General features: G+C 39.2%; 1 protein-coding gene across 1 annotated transcript in view; it reads right to left on the bottom strand.

The window, feature by feature from the left end:
• Positions 1-511: 511 nt before the first annotated feature.
• The window catches only part of PRRC1 (proline rich coiled-coil 1), a 38,852-nt gene continuing 21,213 nt past the window's right edge, over positions 512-18,150 (bottom strand). The window contains exons 7-9 of the mRNA XM_073624972.1: positions 16,889-16,992; positions 13,244-13,346; positions 512-7,433 (exon numbers count right to left, since the gene is read on the bottom strand). Coding sequence (XP_073481073.1) covers positions 7,224-7,433; positions 13,244-13,346; positions 16,889-16,992 — 417 coding nt within the window. The 3' untranslated portion in view covers positions 512-7,223. The remainder of the gene's footprint in view (positions 7,434-13,243; positions 13,347-16,888; positions 16,993-18,150) is intronic.

The raw sequence follows: 18,150 nt of genomic DNA, 5'->3' as shown, positions 1-18,150 counted from the left end.
AGGGAATACATGTGCCAGAAAACAGCACGAGGGGAGTGAGGCTGTGATGTGTTGTGCATAGCAATGCCCATTGTCAAGCCTAAACAGAGTACATAGTTACTCTGCCACTAGCAACACCCACTGGTAGAGAGATGTATGTGAGTAGATCTCCCCTGTAGACTGGAGAACTACATGGGGCATAAAGTAGACAGCCAGGACAAGAACCTGCAGTGCAATGCTGGCACTTGCACAACTGGAAGTTTAAAGGGGCTGTTCTCATTTAGAGAGGATTAATAATGGGGGTAAGGGAACCTTGTGTCAGCTAAGTAAAAATTTACTTTAAGTTTCTGGTGTACATTGCCTCACTGCCTTTAAAGCACAAACTGTCAGACTAGATGGATATAAAAACTGGCAAATTAATTAGAAAAACATTGTGAAGCCCCTAATCTGACAGCTTGCTTGGTGTTCAGAGCCAAAAGAAAAAAAAAAAAAAAAAAAAGTGTGAAAACAAAGAATTACCAGGCAACAAATGTAGCTGTAAAAACATTTATTTAAATCTGATCCACAAGGCAAGCCACTAGTGGCAAATATATTAGTGAACTGCTTTCCACATTAGATATAAAAAGTTCTAAAACAAAAAAACAAACACAAAACCGCAGAACAGATTATTCAAAAGAAGTCTGACTGCAATACAATCTAGTATTTAAGGCAAAGCAGACAGGCGTATTGGAAATTTTTTTAGCTTCATATAATGTATTAAAATGTAAGAGCGCAAAAAAAAACAAAAAACACACCTGCCCATATAATTGAAAATAAAATGTGTACCTGTACCACAGTTTAAGAAATGCTAATTTGCAAAATACACAATAAAAACTGTAGTTATGTCGGTTTTATGTGTCCATAGATATAGCAAAACCAGCTATCTTTTGTACAAATATACTAAAGTAAATTTTCTCAGAGTAACTTTGTGAGATGTTTTTGCTTCATATATTTGGAATGGAATTTAGTTAAGTTATTCTCAAATTACATTTAAAAGAGGTATATTCATTCATAAAGTTGATTTCTGTTTGGGATCCTTCTCTAAAATAACACGTAAAGAATCCATTCTGTCAAAAATTACATTTACTCCCAAAGACAACTACATCCATCTTCATCCTCAACAAGGTAAATTAAAAGCTTATTGGTCCAATTTAGAATATATTTTTTATCGAAGATTCACACAACCTATGCATGGGATTAGCAAATTTTCCAACTGAATCCAATTTAAAAATTGTGTGAATCTGGGTAAAAGTTGTGTGACAAAAATTATAAAATAGACCCTTAGTGTTGTGGCATGCCCCTTTTGACACAAGTGTCTTTTATAAATGTGGTCAGCTACACAAAATCGATTTATTTTATTTCACTGGCATAATTTTCATAATGATATGTTATTATATTATAATGCGTGTATAACAATTATAGCGTCATGGATTAGAATATTATAAGAAAAGCTTTAAGGGTGACTTGTGCATACATATGTATGATACTATGACTTGATATTATGGCCATAAAAAAAAAATAAAAAAAATTTCTGGAGGAATGTCAGGTGTATGTGTTAGATTTAGCAGTTACCCTGAGCTTAAGGTTACATTTTAGGATAATACTGAGGTGAAAGTTATTTACTGACTTCAGGTCTACTGATTCGACTTGTGTCATGGCATAAACCCCTAGTTAGAATACAGAAATACCCATCAGCTGGCGCAGCCTCCCTCCAGGAGTCACTGGCAGCTATCTCAACCTTCATTCTTTGTAGTGGCTCTGTATGAGGCAAAGGCACTGACTGGGCAGTAATCAGGACCTCTGCCTCACAAGAGTCGTGACAATGCAACGGCACTCGTGGGAACTTACTGTGGTAGGTACCTCAGCCCTCTAACTGGAATTAGTAATAAGGCAGCAGCTGGGAGAAGAGAACCTAGTAAAATATAAAGTATACTCAATCCCCCCTTGCTACCCTCTACTGGAAGAGTCCACCCTAAGAAGAGCTCCAGTGTTAAATCCTGCATGGGTGGATTATCTCAAAGGCTTCTCGGGTGACAGCTTTTAGGCTTGATAGCTGGCTGCACACAATAGGTTTCCTTATACCCATATGTTCTCACAAATAAAAGCAACAAAAAGAGGGCTCCAGCACAGTGGGGAGTGCTATTGCAGACACTATCCCTTTGGCCCAAATAGAAAGGTGACAGGGTCTCTAAGGTTTAGAGTCAGGTCTCATGGACTCATCACAGGTACCAGAAGACTATAGCACCGTTCACAAGGTGCAGCCCCATGCGCAGTAGGAAACCAGCACGCTTCACTTCTTGTTTCCCTTACTTGCTATGCAGGCACCTGCACCCGAAGCAGATTGAAGAATCAGTTTGGGTGAGGACAATGGTGGATCCCTGGACAGGTAAGTGTCCTCAAGTTAAAAGTCAGCAGCTACAGTATTTGTAGCTGCTGACTTTTAATTTTTTGGGGAGAGCACACTGTCAAAAACATAATCTTTAAAAGCTGAAAAAAAAAAATTGATGCACTCTGTGAATATTTTTAAATACACCAAAACTGGCATATATCCCAACGAAAAACAAAAAGGGCAATAATCTCTCCATCCATCCTCATATTGCCACCGCATCATCACTGTTATTTTGTTTACCACGGAAACAAAAAAAAAAAAAACAGCAACTACCTATAAAGTATATGAAACCACTTGGCAGTGTAGTATATAAACACACATCTTGCTCATGTTGCATCTGTTGTAAGAAAATTCATTTTATTTTGATGTTGTGTGCATATTCAGTACATTTACCAAGAGATACTATGGAAGAAAACGGTTAACAACGTATACAATTTTTTTTTTAGGTTATAGATTTCACATGTTGTAAATGTGAATGCACTTTATGTCCGCATGATATTTTAAGTGTTGTCGCACAGTAAAAAGCAGCATTCAAAAGTGAGTGAAAGGTATAATAAGTAAATGGTATGGATTATTGTGAATATATTCTTTTCCACACCCCTCTATAACTAACTACAAATACTCTGCCCATTACAATGGCAAGAAAAAGTAAGTGAACCCCATTGGAATTAACTGGCTTTCTGTAGTAATTTACCATAATCCATATGATCTGATCCTTATAGAAGTCACAACAGACAAACACAATGTGTTTAAACTGAGAATATACAAAATTCAAATTTCTCATGTCTATTGAACACACCCATTCATTATTCACAGTGCTGGAGGAAAAAGTAAGCAAATTCATAGACCAATTACTCCACCAAAAGCTAATTGGAGTCAGTCATTTGCATACCTGGAGTCCAATTAATTAAATTACATAGTTTGGAGGTCGTGATTAGAGCTATTTGATTGACATAAAGACACTCAAACGTTTTGAGAATGCTGTTCATAAGAAGCATCAGCTGATGTGAACCATGCCTCACAAAAATGGAGCTCTCTGAAGACATACGTCAAGAGTAGCTGATCTTCATAGGACTGAAAGAAGATACAAGACCATCTCAAAGTGTGTAGGCATTCATCAGTTGACAGACGAATGGTCTATAGAGACAGTTTAGTACTTTGGCTACTCTTCCTAGAAGTAGGTGCTCATCCAAGATGACTTCCAAGGCACAACGCAGAATCCTTAGTGAGGTAAAAAAAAGAACGACCTCAAGAGAGCCATTCACACCAGACATCCTACAAATGTGTTTGAGTTCCGGAGATAGAAGTGTGTCAGAGGAGGTTGCTATAAATTGATTAGCACACTGCTGCACAACCTCTGTATGTGTGGGGAGGGGGTGTGTGTGCCTTTCCTCCAATCAGCTGTCTCACAGTGTCTAGCAATAATCCCCTTCTAGAGGGGAATGAGGAAGTGAAAATTCTAACAGAATGTGCACTTTCTATAAACAGTATATAAATGTGAAGACGGCATATATACATGTAAAATTTATATAGGGAGATTTGTTTCATCAGAGGCTGTTTACTTCACTGGGTATATGGAGGATTTACATCCACTTTAAAACACATTGTGCTTGTCCTATTGTGACTTAGATCAGATCACACTTTATGGCAAATTACTACAGGAATTTTGGAATTCTCAAAATATTTCTTGCCACTGTATGCGACAGCTTTTATTCTTCAGAATTACAAAACAGGGGTTTGTGCATATTGTTTTTCCTAAACTGACGTTTTTGGGGCTATGGGCATTTTATTTTGCCCAAGCCCACGAGCTCCCCTCAATAAAAGCTTATGTGTCCATGCACACATAAGGCTTTTAGAGGAGCTTAGCGTAGCAGCATTTAGAGGCAGTCAAAGCTCCTCTCCTGAAAGCAGAAGAATTACATTCAGGAAAGGAGCTTTTGGGCATAAGGAAATGAAAATTGCGCCCAAGCACAACCCATTTAAAAATGTTTGCCCCGCAGCCCCAAATTACACAAAATAGGTGCATAGTATACACACTACAGAGCTGTTTTTCTTTTTTCTGTTACTAGTACTTACACCATGACAGTCGGCTTTGGAGAGAGACAGGAGTAGTCAAACTTAACAGATAAACATTTTTTGCCTATCACAGTGACAGCTGCCATGACAGAGAGCTGCAGAATTATGTAGTGTGTGCACTACAATAAAAACCTTAGGACTCTCTCAAAAAAACATTTATGTCAACAGCACCACAACTTACTGTCCTGCTCATGTCAACACACCATGATTCCACCACACAAAAACATGCACCAAACAAAATAGACGCAGTGTCTTCCAAATGATCACTGTTTTTACTATAGTTTTTAATAAATGCAGGTGGTAAATATTACAGACTGTCTGGGACTGTGGGTGGCCCAGTCATCACTGCGGTGCCCAGGGATAAGGGACTACTAAAGAATATTGTAAAGTACCCCTGCATACCCATAAATAGCTTCTACAGATATGTTATTAAGATGTTCCTCTAACTGTTAAAAAAGGCATTTACCACTTTGCACATGAAATACAAATTATCTGTGTTTGTAACCTCCCCCAATATAGAGTGCTTTCAGCCTTGCCGACAGTAGAAATTCCCTTTTAAGCTGTCAATATTTACACAATAATGAAAATAAATTTAGCATATTAAAAGTGAAATTCACCTTTAGGCTCATTACACAAATATGCGAATAGGATGCATTCTGAACCGCATCCAATTCGCATGACGGGAAGTGGCAGCCTTCGCAGATATTGTGAGCCTATGGAGCCGGCTCACAATATCTGCGAGCCAGCTGTGGCCCGTTCTTAAAAACAGTCATGTGCATTTTTCAGTCTGGTTCAGGTGTGATTTCAAGTAAAAAAAATCGCCCCTGAACAGATGAACAAAACTATACCGGACTCCTTTTTAAAAAAAAAAAACAAACAAAAAAAAAAAAAACAGGGAAACCACGGCCGAACATATGCTATTAGAGCCTTAAAGTTAGTTTGTTCCAAATCATTATGAAAACATTCTTTAAACTTTTTCTCTTGGTAAAAATGTAGGCAGACAAAAACAGTACAAGCATAGGAAAAAATGGCAGCAATAACAAAATGTGTACCCCCAACATATTCTTACAATATACGTTCTAAGCCTGACAAACCAATGCAGTAATTTAGGTCACAGTAACCTGGAAAGTTGTCTTTACGTAGTGCACCTAGTACAGAATACACTGAATAGTTTTATTTTCCAAAATACATGAATGCAGATTATCCCAGTTTTCAAAGAATCACACAACGTATGATTCCAAACAATCAGGATTTCAGAATTGAAGGACTCCTGCTGGATAAAATGAATCAGCAAGCACATATTTAAATGTTGAGGCTGAAAATATAGAAAGGATCGGTTTTGAAGATTGATTCACTTCATCTCTAGTTTGTCATGTTTGTGGACCCTAACCATTCCCAGAATGACGCTGTGCTCCATTCATAGTGATATCACATGCACAATGCCACAAGGGCACATACCCTAGCTATACTTTCCCCAAGGTCACACACCTCAGGAATAGAGCTAGCAGGCTTTGCACAGATACAATTCCAGAAACAGCATTGTTGAAAGCAAGCCTTCTCACCTGAAAGTCCTAGAAAAAAAAAAAAATGCCGTAGCTATCTACAGGCTTTAATGATACAGCAGGCAAGAGCTAAGAACTCAAAGATCTTCCTAATGAAAAACAAGGCAACAAGCATTTTGAGAGTGCAATGCTGACATCTACAGCAATAGGAGAAAAACCTAACCAGGTCAATCAATTCTCCAGCCAAAAAAAAAAATCTTAGGAAGTGAGATATTTGTAGTGACTAGCAGCAACTATAGAAAAACCATCCCTTAATGTCTCCAGGTACCTTTATTTTTAAATAATTACATCAGATAGAATGGTACATAAAAAAGAAAAAAATGTGATGCCCCTTACTTGCATTCTCAATTTTCCCTAAATAAAAAAAAAAAAAAAACTGTAAACTTTTGTAGTTCTTGACCAACGTCTAGGGGACATTCGCTCTACTGCTTTCGAATAGCACAGTCTCCTAATCACATGCTTACTTGGTATAACCAATAATTTCCAAAAAAATAATGAAGATAACTGGATGTTGTTTCTAAACTATTTCTGTGTAGTGAGAACCAAGAATACAAAGCTGAGATTTGTAGTACAAATGTGTGACTTAACCTACCAAAGCACCATAGTTAATAGTCTCACTTCCAAAATATTCTAAGAGCTCCATGTTGATAATAGCAATACACTACAATATCTACTATAATAAAAATAAAAATATTAAGGTGCATCAAAGCCAATATATTTTTCCAGGCTACAAGATTTTCTGATATAAAAGTGAAGGAACATGTTTTTTTTAATAGCAAATGCATTGAAGAACAGTAATTTAAAGCTTGATAAATACATATAATTAATTTTATACATGTTCAGGTTAGCCTATATATTGATAGGAGTTTGCCTATGAATTTAAAGGCAAAAATACAACAAACTACTGTGCTCGAGCTTTGCCTGCTGCTACAAAGTGGACTTAGTCAAGCTAGGCACATTGCAGGCTAAAGGGGTGGCATTTTCAAATGTATACGTCTTTCACAAACATGAAGTAACCTCTTGATTGTACTGCAAAGGTGGTATTTCCATTGAAGGCATTCTTGCAAGGTTTCTGTGTTTTCTTCTAAACTAGAAAACTACAGTTTGTGCCATGTTGTTTGGTCTACTTTTCAGATCTACAAAACAATAAACAGAAAAAGCTGTCCTGCTGCTTGTTTTCAAAGTATTCTTGGTGGGAGTCGTTGCTTGTACATTCCTGCAAGAGCTTTGGCTGCGCTGAAAATCATCTGTCTACGGGACATGCCTGTGAAAGCCACATGCCAATCAGTCCTACTGACTTGCGGTAGACTTCTCTCTAGTACCTCACCCACTGTCACCGAAAGGCCAGACCACCTGAGGTTGTAGTCTTGCGGGGTAAGATTTTGTGCCTATAAAACAAAAAAAAAAAAAAACAGTCAGCTATAAAGACTCTGCGACAGTGATAATTTTTACCTAGGTTATAAAACCTGTGGGCTCCATTCACAGAACTAGATTGCATGCAGTATTTAGGTGTTTTCCCAAAAACCGCATGTGATCCAGAAAATGTCAATTCACTATTGCTTTATGTGGCATTTACCGCATAAAGCAAAAATGCTTGGTCAATACCGCATAAAACAGGAGTGAAAGTCAATTTACGAAAGGAAAAAATAAATAATATGCATGCAGTAAATAAGTAGGGGTCCCAGCCTGCGATATTTAAGGAAACGGCAGCCGCTGGCATCTTTAAAAAACAGTAAACAACATGGTTATTAAGGAGCGGGTGGCCGCCGAGTCCTTAACCGATGAGTCATCCAGCTGTCACCGGGTAGCTCCGCCCCTAAATTATTTAAGAACTGTTGAGGGCACGTGGTCTGGTTATGGTTCAAGAGGGGGCACTTGCTTGTATCCCCCCCCCGACCTCACGGGCTTAAAGTGGATGTAAACCTAATTCACGAAATTTGAGCTGGGCACATATATCTGCAGTGTTTTGTTATCGCTCTTCGCCTCGTAGCTGTCTCCATCCTTCTGTTATCAGCCTGGTAACTCCTGACAAGTTCTCCAACACATGATAAAAGCAGTCGGAGTGTTATGTTGGGGGAGGATGCTATAACTAGATTAGCAGAGCCCTGGACGATTCAAGGGAGAGAACTGAAAGTCTCTACCTATGAGGAGAGGGGATGTGTGCCTTTCCTCCAATCGGCTGTCTTGGCTGTATGCCTAGACTTCACTGCAGTGCTAACCAGGAAGAGAGAGAGCTGTGGCGCCACTCTGAGTGCAGTATGTCAGTTAAAATTCAATGTTTAATAAAAGTAAGATCAACTCACATTTTGGTGAGCTATAATATGCATGGCATAAGTAGCTTGGACTCTTGTAGTACAGCTGGGCAGCCGTGGTGGGCAGCAGTTCCCGAGGCTGAATGCAGTCACATAACAAGCACAGCAGCGGTGATGGATGGGAGGCATGGTTGAGCTCGCATTGGGAGCATGCATGCTCCTTCATCAGGCATATGAAGGAGCATGCATGCTCCAAAACGCGAGCTCGAACACACCTCCCGTCCATCACCGCTGCTACGCTTGTTGTGGACAGTCTTCAGCCTCGGGAACCACCGGAGCTGCCAGGAACTGCTGACCACCACCGCTGCCCAAGCAGAACTACAAGAGCCCAAGCTACTTATGCCATGCACATTATATCGCACCAAAATGTGTGTTGATCTTACTTTTATTAAACATTGAATTTTAACTGACATCCTGCACTCATGGCGCCGCTCCTCTCTCTCTCACCCATATCCACAGAGTCGCTTCTGCTCTCTACAGCTGGCTGTCCACACTGATACAGACCAGAACCCCCAAACCCTGGTCTGGTCTCAGCAGTAAATTAAGTTTGCCTACTGACACACCTGGACCTTGGAATCATTTCCATATCGCACTAGCTGCGTTTCTAGCGCTCCTTTTTTTTTTTTCATTTTAATCTCTAACCAGGAAGAGAAGATCTAATACGCTGTGCACTTTCTAAACCGTAGATAAAGATGAAGACAGCAGATATACATGCTAAACTTATGTAGGGAGATTTGTTTCATCCCTATGTATCATCTGAGGCTGTTCCCTTCACTTAGTATATGTCAGGGTTTACATCTGCTCGAACAAGGGTCTGGTATGGACTTTGGCATGGGAGTTCCCCTAAAAAAAACATAATTCAAATCTTAATTTTTCCATGCCGGCATTTTCTTTTTCTTCATTTAACATTCAGCTGGCAGCAGGGAACACCACTGACAGGTGATGACTCATCGGTTGTTAAGGAGTGGGAGGCTGCCAGCGTCTTTGACAACCAGCTATTTACAGCCTGTGTGAAGGACGTCGGCTACTGCCGGCGGTAAATTGCTGCAGGCTCACTACTAAAATACTGCATGACTTCATAAAATAACGCAAGCAGTTTTCTAGTAGTGACTTTAGCGCATTCCAAAAAAAACCTTTTTGAAAAACCTAGCCAGGGTTCTGTTCCAGTGGAGTAGTGACACGACACAGCTAGCCAGCGAGCATGAGCACAGACCCACCGATGCAGGATGTCCCTGATGTGCCTGTTTTATGCTATTCAAATGCGAGTTGTTCTTGTATTATTTCTTTTAATAAACGCTATACAGTCTACACTTAGAAAACACCTCTGTAGCTCTTCTTTCTTCAGGTTTGTGGAGTGTGCTTCATCCCAGAAGAGGCTTTCCCCGAGTTATTGGACTAATTACATCACCTTTAGGACCTGATCAGTGGATGGACTATTCTCTATGATGTATCCAATTTTTGCCCTTTGCTTATATACAGGACTAATTTAGAGACTGATGGTTCCATGTAACAGCGATCACTACTGTGCGCCAAACCATACCCTTGTTTACCAAGAACATAACATAAATGCAATCTTTTTTGATTGATCACACCTTAAAGTGGAACTTCACTCTCTCAATCAACATTGATTATTTTTAATCCTCATGCTGCTAGCATTAGTAAATAAATACGAAAGTATATCATTACTTGTATTAAACTTTTTTCTACATTTTTGCAATCACCTTTTGGTTTCTTGTCTAGGCAAATTATGTCATATCTCCCAGGAGTCCTCAGGAGAGAAGGAGGGATTTTCTCAGCTAAGCACACTCTCCTGCATTAATGCTTGAGCTACAGTGCTTTGAAAAAAAGTATACATACCTCTTGAAATGTTCCACATTTTGTCATGTTACAGCCAAAAACATAAATGTATTTTATTGGGATTTTTTATGTGATAGACCAACACAAAGTGACACATAATTGTGAAGTGTAAGGAAAATGAGAAATGGTTTTCAAATAAATATCTGAAAAGTACGGCGTGCATTTGTATTTAGCCACCTTTACTCTGAGACCCCTAACTAGAATCTAGTGGAACCAATTGTCTTCAGAAGTCACCCAATTAGTAAGTAGAGTCCACCTGTGTGTAAAGTAATCTCAGTATAAATACACCTGTTCTGTAAAGCCCTCAGAAGTTTGTTTGACAACCTTAGTGAACAAACAGCACCATGAAGGACAAGGAACACACCAGACAGGGCAGGGATAAAGTTGTGGAGAAGTTTAAAGCAGAGTTAGGTTATAAATAAAATATCCCAAGCTTTGAACATCTCTCAGAGCACTGTTCAATCCATCATCTGAAAATGGAAAGAGTATGGAACCGCAAACCTACCAAGACATGGCCATCCACCCAAACTGACAGGCCGGGCAAGGAGAGTATGATTCAGAGAAGCAGCCAAGAGGCCCGCGGTAACTCTGGAGGAGCTGCACAGATTCACAGCTCATGTGGGAGAATCTGTCCACAGGACAACTATTAGTCGTGCACTCCACAAATCTGGCCTTTATGATAGAGTGGCAAGAAGAAAGCCATCGTTGAAAGAAAGCCATAAGAAGTCCCGTATGCAGTTTGCATGAAGCCACGTGGGGGACACAAACATGTGGAAGAAGGTGCTCTGGTCAAATGAGACCAAAATGTAACTTTTTGGCCTAAAAGCAAAAGCAAAATGCTACGTGTGGAGGAAAACTAAAGCTGCACATCACCCTGAACACACCATCCCCACTGTGAAACATGGTGGTGGCATCATGTTGTGGGGATGCTTTTCTTTAGCAGGGACGGGGAAGCTGGTCAGAGTTGATGGGAAGATGGATAGAGCCAAATACAAAGAAAACCTGCTAGAGTCTGCAAAAAACTTGAGGGGGGCAGAGGTTCAACTTCCAGAAGGACAACGGCCCTAAACTTACAGCCAGAGCTACAATAAAACTGTTTAGATCAAAACATATTCATGTGTTAGAATGGCCCAGTCAAAGTCCAGACCTAAATCCAATTGAGAATCTGTGGCAAGACTTGAAAATTGCTGTTCACAGACACTCTCCATTCAATCTGACGGATATTGAGCTATTTTGCAAAGAAGAAGAAGAATGGGTAAAAATTTCACTCTAGATGTGCAGTTGGTAGAGACATCCCCAAAAAGACTTGAAGCTGTAATTGCAGTGAAAGGTGGTTCTACAAAGTATTGACTCAGGGGGGGCAAATACAAATGCACGCCACACGTTTCACATATTTAATTATAAAAAATCTGGAAAACCATTTATCATTTTCCTTCCACTTCACAATTATGTGCCACTTTGTGTTGGTCTATCACATAAAATACATTTACATTTTTGGTTGTAACATGACAAAATGTGGAAAATTTCAAGAGGTATGAATACCTTCAGAGGCATGTTGAACCACTTCAACACCAAGCACTTTCGCCCCTTCCCGCCCAGGACAATTTCCAGCTTTTCAGCACAGTCTTACTTTGAATGACAATTGCGTGGTCATGCTACACTGTACCCAAATAAAATTTGTATTATTTTGTTCCCACAAATAGAGCTTTCTTTTGGTGGTATTTGATCACCTCTGCGGTTTTTATTTTTTGCTAAACTAAAAAAGACCAAAATTTTGGAAAAAAAAAAAAAAAAAAAGTTTCTTTGTTTTGAATTTAGTTTTCTCCTTCACTGACATGTAGAATTGATAGGCACTGATAGGCGGCACTAATATGCAGCACTGATGGGCACCAATAGGTGGCACTAATATGCAGCACTGATGGGCACCAATAGGCGGCACTGAGATGCAGCGCTGATGGACACCAATAGGCGGCACTGAGATGCAGCGCTGATGGACACCAATAGGCGGCACTGAGATGCAGCGCTGATGGACACCAATAGGCGGCACTGAGATGCAGCACTGATGGACACCAATAGGCGGCACTGAGATGCAGCACTGATGGACACCAATAGGCGGCACTGAGATGCAGCACTGATGGACACCAATAGGCGGCACTGAGATGCAGCACTGATGGGCACTGACAGGGTGGCTGTGATGGGCACTGACAGGTGGCACTGATATGCGGCCGTGATGGGCACTGACAGGCGGGGCTGTGATGGGCAGCACTGATGAGGTAATGACAGGTTTTACTGTTGGCACTGTCATCTGTTTTTTTTATGGGGCACTGACTGGCAGCTTATGGCCACTTTTTAACAGCTGTGGTGGCACATCTGATGGGGCTGTGCTAATAATCAATGTGTTGATTATTATCAGCACAGAATCCCTACACCCCCCCACCCCCCCGACAGGGAGAGCCACCGACCGGCTCTCCCTGTAAGCGCGAACCGAGGAATGCCGTTTACCGGCACTTCCTGGTTTACGCGATGATCAGCTGTGATTGGTCACAGCTGATCATGTGGTAAGAAGCCTCTGTCAGAGACTTCTTACCACGATCGGAGATGCGGCGTGTCAGACTGACATGCCACGATCGCCGGCATTTTATCCTGCTGGACGTCATATGACGCCCAGTCAGGATAATTGAACCACTTCCCAGCCATCAATCTGCTATAGGTCGAGCGGGAAGTGGTTAAGTGTCCCTGAAATCCATACTTTTAGGCACAGAATAAGTCTCAGAAGACAAAATTATTTGCAATCATGCCTTTAGTCTTTTTAGTCCTCTAACAAATTTCTGAAAGAAGTCCATCTAACACAACAGAATAAGCATCATCAATTTCAAAAGGCATTTGTGTTACCCTGTATGCTGATCACTTTCGCAAAAGGTTTTGAACATTTTTATGGTGTCACAAAAGTTATTACATTTATCTACACTACTTTTGACATTGGCTACTATTCCAAGAAGAAAAAAAAAAAAAAAATGGGGGAAACAAACCTGCTGTACATATTCCAAAGGCAAAGGTGTAGCTTGTGTAAAGTTTTCTAAACGAATGCCATGGATTGGATCATCCAAAATTACGCAACCGATATCAAACCACCTAAAACACATTTAAATCTCAATTGTACTTCATTTCAGTGCAAATAACGAGTAAACAATGAAATACATAGAAGGGTTACAATTTAGTTCTGCAAGCAATCAGTGAATGTATTTTAAAAGGTTAAATAAAGTGTAAATACCGTGCTAAGACAAAAGCAAAATCAGCAAAAAAGCAGCAACAATAAACCATCTAATACCTAATGGTGCCAATAAATGTCAAAGTAAGAAAAGTTGCGCTACTTTAAATGTTTCTTATGTAAGAAATAGTGTGAACCAATACCATACAGAAAACCAGGACACACCCGAATCAAGAGTGTATCCTGAGCATCCTAAACTCCTTCAGGTGATGTATACATAAATGAATTGTGAAATAAACAAAATAGCGACAGCTGAAAAAAATCATGTGCACATCAATCAATAAATGAAAAAACAATGTCCATAAGACCATTAGTGTCCATATACAAATAAAATAAAATGAGCAGCGTTTTCGTTAGATGTGATAGAAAAAATATGTGAGTTATAATCCACAGCAGGTATCAAGGTCCAGATATTCAGCCTTAAAATGTCCGCAAGACAGCCCGATGTAAACTCTGTATGTGATAACCCTTACCAGAACCGGTGGACCCCCTAAAAATGGTATAAAGGTGCATGAATAGATAAAAAACCGGCTAGCTAAAACAAACAATAAAAAGCACCCGTGTACCAGGTCACATGTGGCGTGATTGCGTCAGCAGAACATGTTTCGCAATACCTTGCGTCTTCCTGGGGCACCAACGTAGGGCTGTGCGTTGTTCTGACGTTGTGCCGACACAATCATGCCACATGTGACCTGGTACATGGGTGCTTTTTATTGTTTGTTTTAGCTAGCCGGCTTTTTATCTATTTATCTATTCATGCACCTTTATACAATTTTTCTGTGCAATATCCCTGTACATTACCTCTGTACATGTTGTCTTATGAGCTTTTGCTTATCTAGTTAGCATTAAAATTTTGAATTTTAACTTACTATACGACTGGAGTCCCTTTCTGTCTGCTCACTCGTGGCTGGGAGCCCGAGTGTGCTTCTCTTTTCAGATTGGGGACATCCAGTTGCTAAGCATTTACTGTTATCTGGCGAAATCCTCGCGGACCGCTCAAGGCAACCAAAGGACTCGAGATTCAAGTGTCCCCGCAGAGGGCTATATCTGTCTGCTCGTATGACCCCGCTCTTTAGGGGGTCCACCGGTTCCGGTAAGGGTTATCACATACAGAGTTTACATCAAGCTGTCTTTCATTTGTGGACATTTTAAGGCTGAATATCTGGACCTTGATACCTGCTGTGGATTATAACTCACATATTTTTTCTATCACATCTGCTCGTTTTATTTTGTTTGTATATGGACACTAATGGTCTTATGGACATTGTTTGTTCATTTATTGATTGATGTGCACATGATTTTTTTCAGCTGTTGCTATTTTGTTTATTTCACAATTCATTTATGTATACATCAACTGAAGGAGTTTAGGATGCTCAGGATACACTCTTGATTCGGGTGTGTCCTGGTTTTCTGTATGGTATTGGTTCACACTATTTCTTACATAAGAAACATTTAATGTAGCGCAACTTTTCTTACTTTGAAATGTATTTTAAAACCCAGACAAAAAATTTAAAAAAATTAGGTTTAATTTTCTGTTCATAGTTTAATTTTCAGAACCGGGTTAATTACACACAAAGCATTGTGTACATGGGTAGGTCTTCTGATGTTGTTATTCATAAGAATGGAAATATCACTCAAGAGGAGCCATAGTGACAAATGTACAGATGGCAGCATGGGATTCCCTACAAAGATGAATATATCTAGGGCTGAAATAACTAATCAATTAATCGACAACTAAGCGATTATGAAATTAATCGATTACTATTTTCATAATCGATTAATCTGCCAGTAATAAAATCAGCCCTTTATAGTACAAAAAGACCAAATCACTACCGTAAATATTTCTTTCACAGTTCTACAGTAAAAAAAAAAAAATGAACCCCTTACAGTAGTGATTATTTGCTTTTTTTGTACTATGAAGGGCTAATTTTAGTTTTTTTTTAACCCCATTATGTTACTAAACGTCTTAGACCTGGTTCACATTTATGTGTTTTTTGGTGCTATTTGCAGAAACGCACTACAGTTCATTTATATGGTTTCCTATGGGACACGTTCACATCTATGCTTTTTTTTAGCCCCTCCGTATTTGGAAAGGGTCAAGGACTTTTTTTTTTAAACACAAAACGGTGCTTTTTTGGTTCAATACACTTCAATGGAGAAGCTACAGAAAAGCATGTAATGCGTTTTTGCAGCAATTTGTGTTTTTTAATCTGCTCAACAACAAATTGACCTAAAAAAAAAAAATGCAAATCGCAGCAAAATCACATGCGCAAAAATCAAAACGCACAGCCAAAAGCAGTGCAGAAACACATCAAAAGCACACTGCATAGGTGTGTACCGAGCCCTGGCCACACAGATCAATTTTCAGACAAGAATATTCAGATGAAAAATCTTTGTACATTCGCTGAATTTAAGAATGTTGTTTGAAATTTTCCCTTGTTTTTAACATTCTGTTTTTAAAATGAATGTCATTTCTGAACGAACTGAAATACTGTCTAAAAATTCCTTTGACCAAGATGTTTTTTATTATTTCCAAATGTTCCCGTCACTGTGGTTGAAAATGAATGTCGATTTGACTCCACTAATGATTAGAAAATTGAATGAACGTTCTTAAAATTACATTTTTTTGAAAGAAGACATTGCTTTTTAAATAAAAAAAATGTGATCTGAGTCTGGTGATATTTACCAGATTCACCCTTTAATAGTATATACAGTATATATCCTCTAATAGTATATATAGTATATCTCTCCTCTAATAGTTTATACATTATATCTCCTCTAATATTATATGCAGTATATCTCTTCTGTCTGTTATTCTCAGAGTGGATTAGAGATTTTGCTCCCTAACCATATAGTTGGTTATTTATATTTACCACTGCATAGAGATATTTAAGAATAAATTGCCTTTTTTTAAAACTTTACATATTAACTAAATTATACACCACACTTTTTATTAAGGTTATTAACTTATTAATCAAAACAATAATCAGCCAACTAATCGATTATGAAGATAATCGTTAGTTGCAGCCCAAAATATATAATTGCTAAAATTAAAGCTAGATACACACACACACACACACACACTATACAACTTTTGTTGTTTGATTTCCTTTAGATTTACCTTCAACTATGTAGTGCAAGGGTCTGCCTGACTGCATACAAATTGAAAGTGTTTAGGTTTGCCTTCATATTATATGGTTTTGGTAAATGTAAAGGAAAAAAAAAAAATCTAAAGAAAAATTGTATAGTGTGTATCCAGCTTTGGAAACAATCTTTCAGATCTGGGACAAAGCTTCTCAAAGAGAAGGACAATTGCTTGCCTGAAACATTCTGTATACGACTTTTGGTTTGAAACAGTAAACTACATTCTACAAGTTGCAATTCAGCATCTCTGACTAATTCTTACTTGTCAGGCAGCAGCTCTGCAATGAAGTTTTCTACTGACACAGCAGGTTGCTTCTCATGGATCACACCACTTCTGCGTAATCCGTCTATTCTTTCCTGGGCTCCCTGAAAATAAATTGGAAGAAAAAAAAGTGTAGACTGTCAAACTACACACCCCAAGTGACCACAACAACCAGCAATAACAAGACATTGGGAAAAGCATAACATAGATTACACCTATGGCTACTATATAGAAAATTAACCACTTCAATACAGGGCAATTATACACCTTCCTGCCCAGGCCAGATTTCAGCTTTCAGCGGTCGCACTTTGAATGACAATTGCGCGGTCATGCAACACTGTACTCAAACAAATTTTTTATCATTTTGTTCCCACAAATAGAGCTTTCTTTTGGCGGTATTTAATCACCGCTGAGATTTTTTTTTTTTTTTTTTTTTGTTTCTGTTACAAAACTTTGTAAATAAGTAAGTTTTCTCCTTCACTGACAGGCACCGACGGGGCGGCACTGATTCTCAGGCATTAGTGTTTGGCACTGATTGGCATCAATTATGGGCACTGATTGGCATCCCTGGTGGCCATGGGTGGCATACCCGGTGGTCCTGGTGACGAAAAAAAAAGGGAAGAGACGATACACAGCTTTTCCTGTTTACACTGTGATCAGCCATGATTGGACACGGCTGATAACACGGTAAAGAGTCTCCGTCAGAGACTCTTTACCTAGATCAGAGTTGCGGTGTGTCAGACTGACACGCCGCACCACCGATCACCGCGATGCACGTCGGCTAGTTATCCTGATCACGTCATACGATGTCCAATCAGGATAACAGAACCACTTTGCCGCCATTGAGTTTAGAAGCATTTTTTTGAAACGCCAAATGCCTGTAAACATGGCTAGACGTGAGTTATCGCGTTTACAGGCATTTCCCGTTTTTAAATGGGAGATACATGTTTGACTATTTGGGGAAAAAAAAAAAAAAACACACAACCTCTAAAAAAACGCAAATGCAGCATGTAAATGGGGCAAAACGGATGTTTTTAAACCTCGATTACTATCTGTCATGTTAAATAGTTCAGGAGAGGTTTTAAAACGTCCGTGTACATTAAGCCTAAAGACTACACCTTTGACACGTGTTCCTTACAAGTTAAAATCTGTATTTTTTTGCTAAAAAATTACTTAGTATCCCCAAAACATTATATATTTTAACAGAGACCCTAGAGAATAAAACAGTGGTTGTTGCAATATTTTAGGTCACACTGTATTTG

The sequence above is a fragment of the Aquarana catesbeiana genome, linkage group LG01 (genome assembly GCF_042186555.1).
Source record: "Aquarana catesbeiana isolate 2022-GZ linkage group LG01, ASM4218655v1, whole genome shotgun sequence".
NCBI lineage: Eukaryota > Metazoa > Chordata > Amphibia > Anura > Ranidae > Aquarana > Aquarana catesbeiana.
This window is presented reverse-complemented; position numbering and strand designations above follow the sequence as displayed.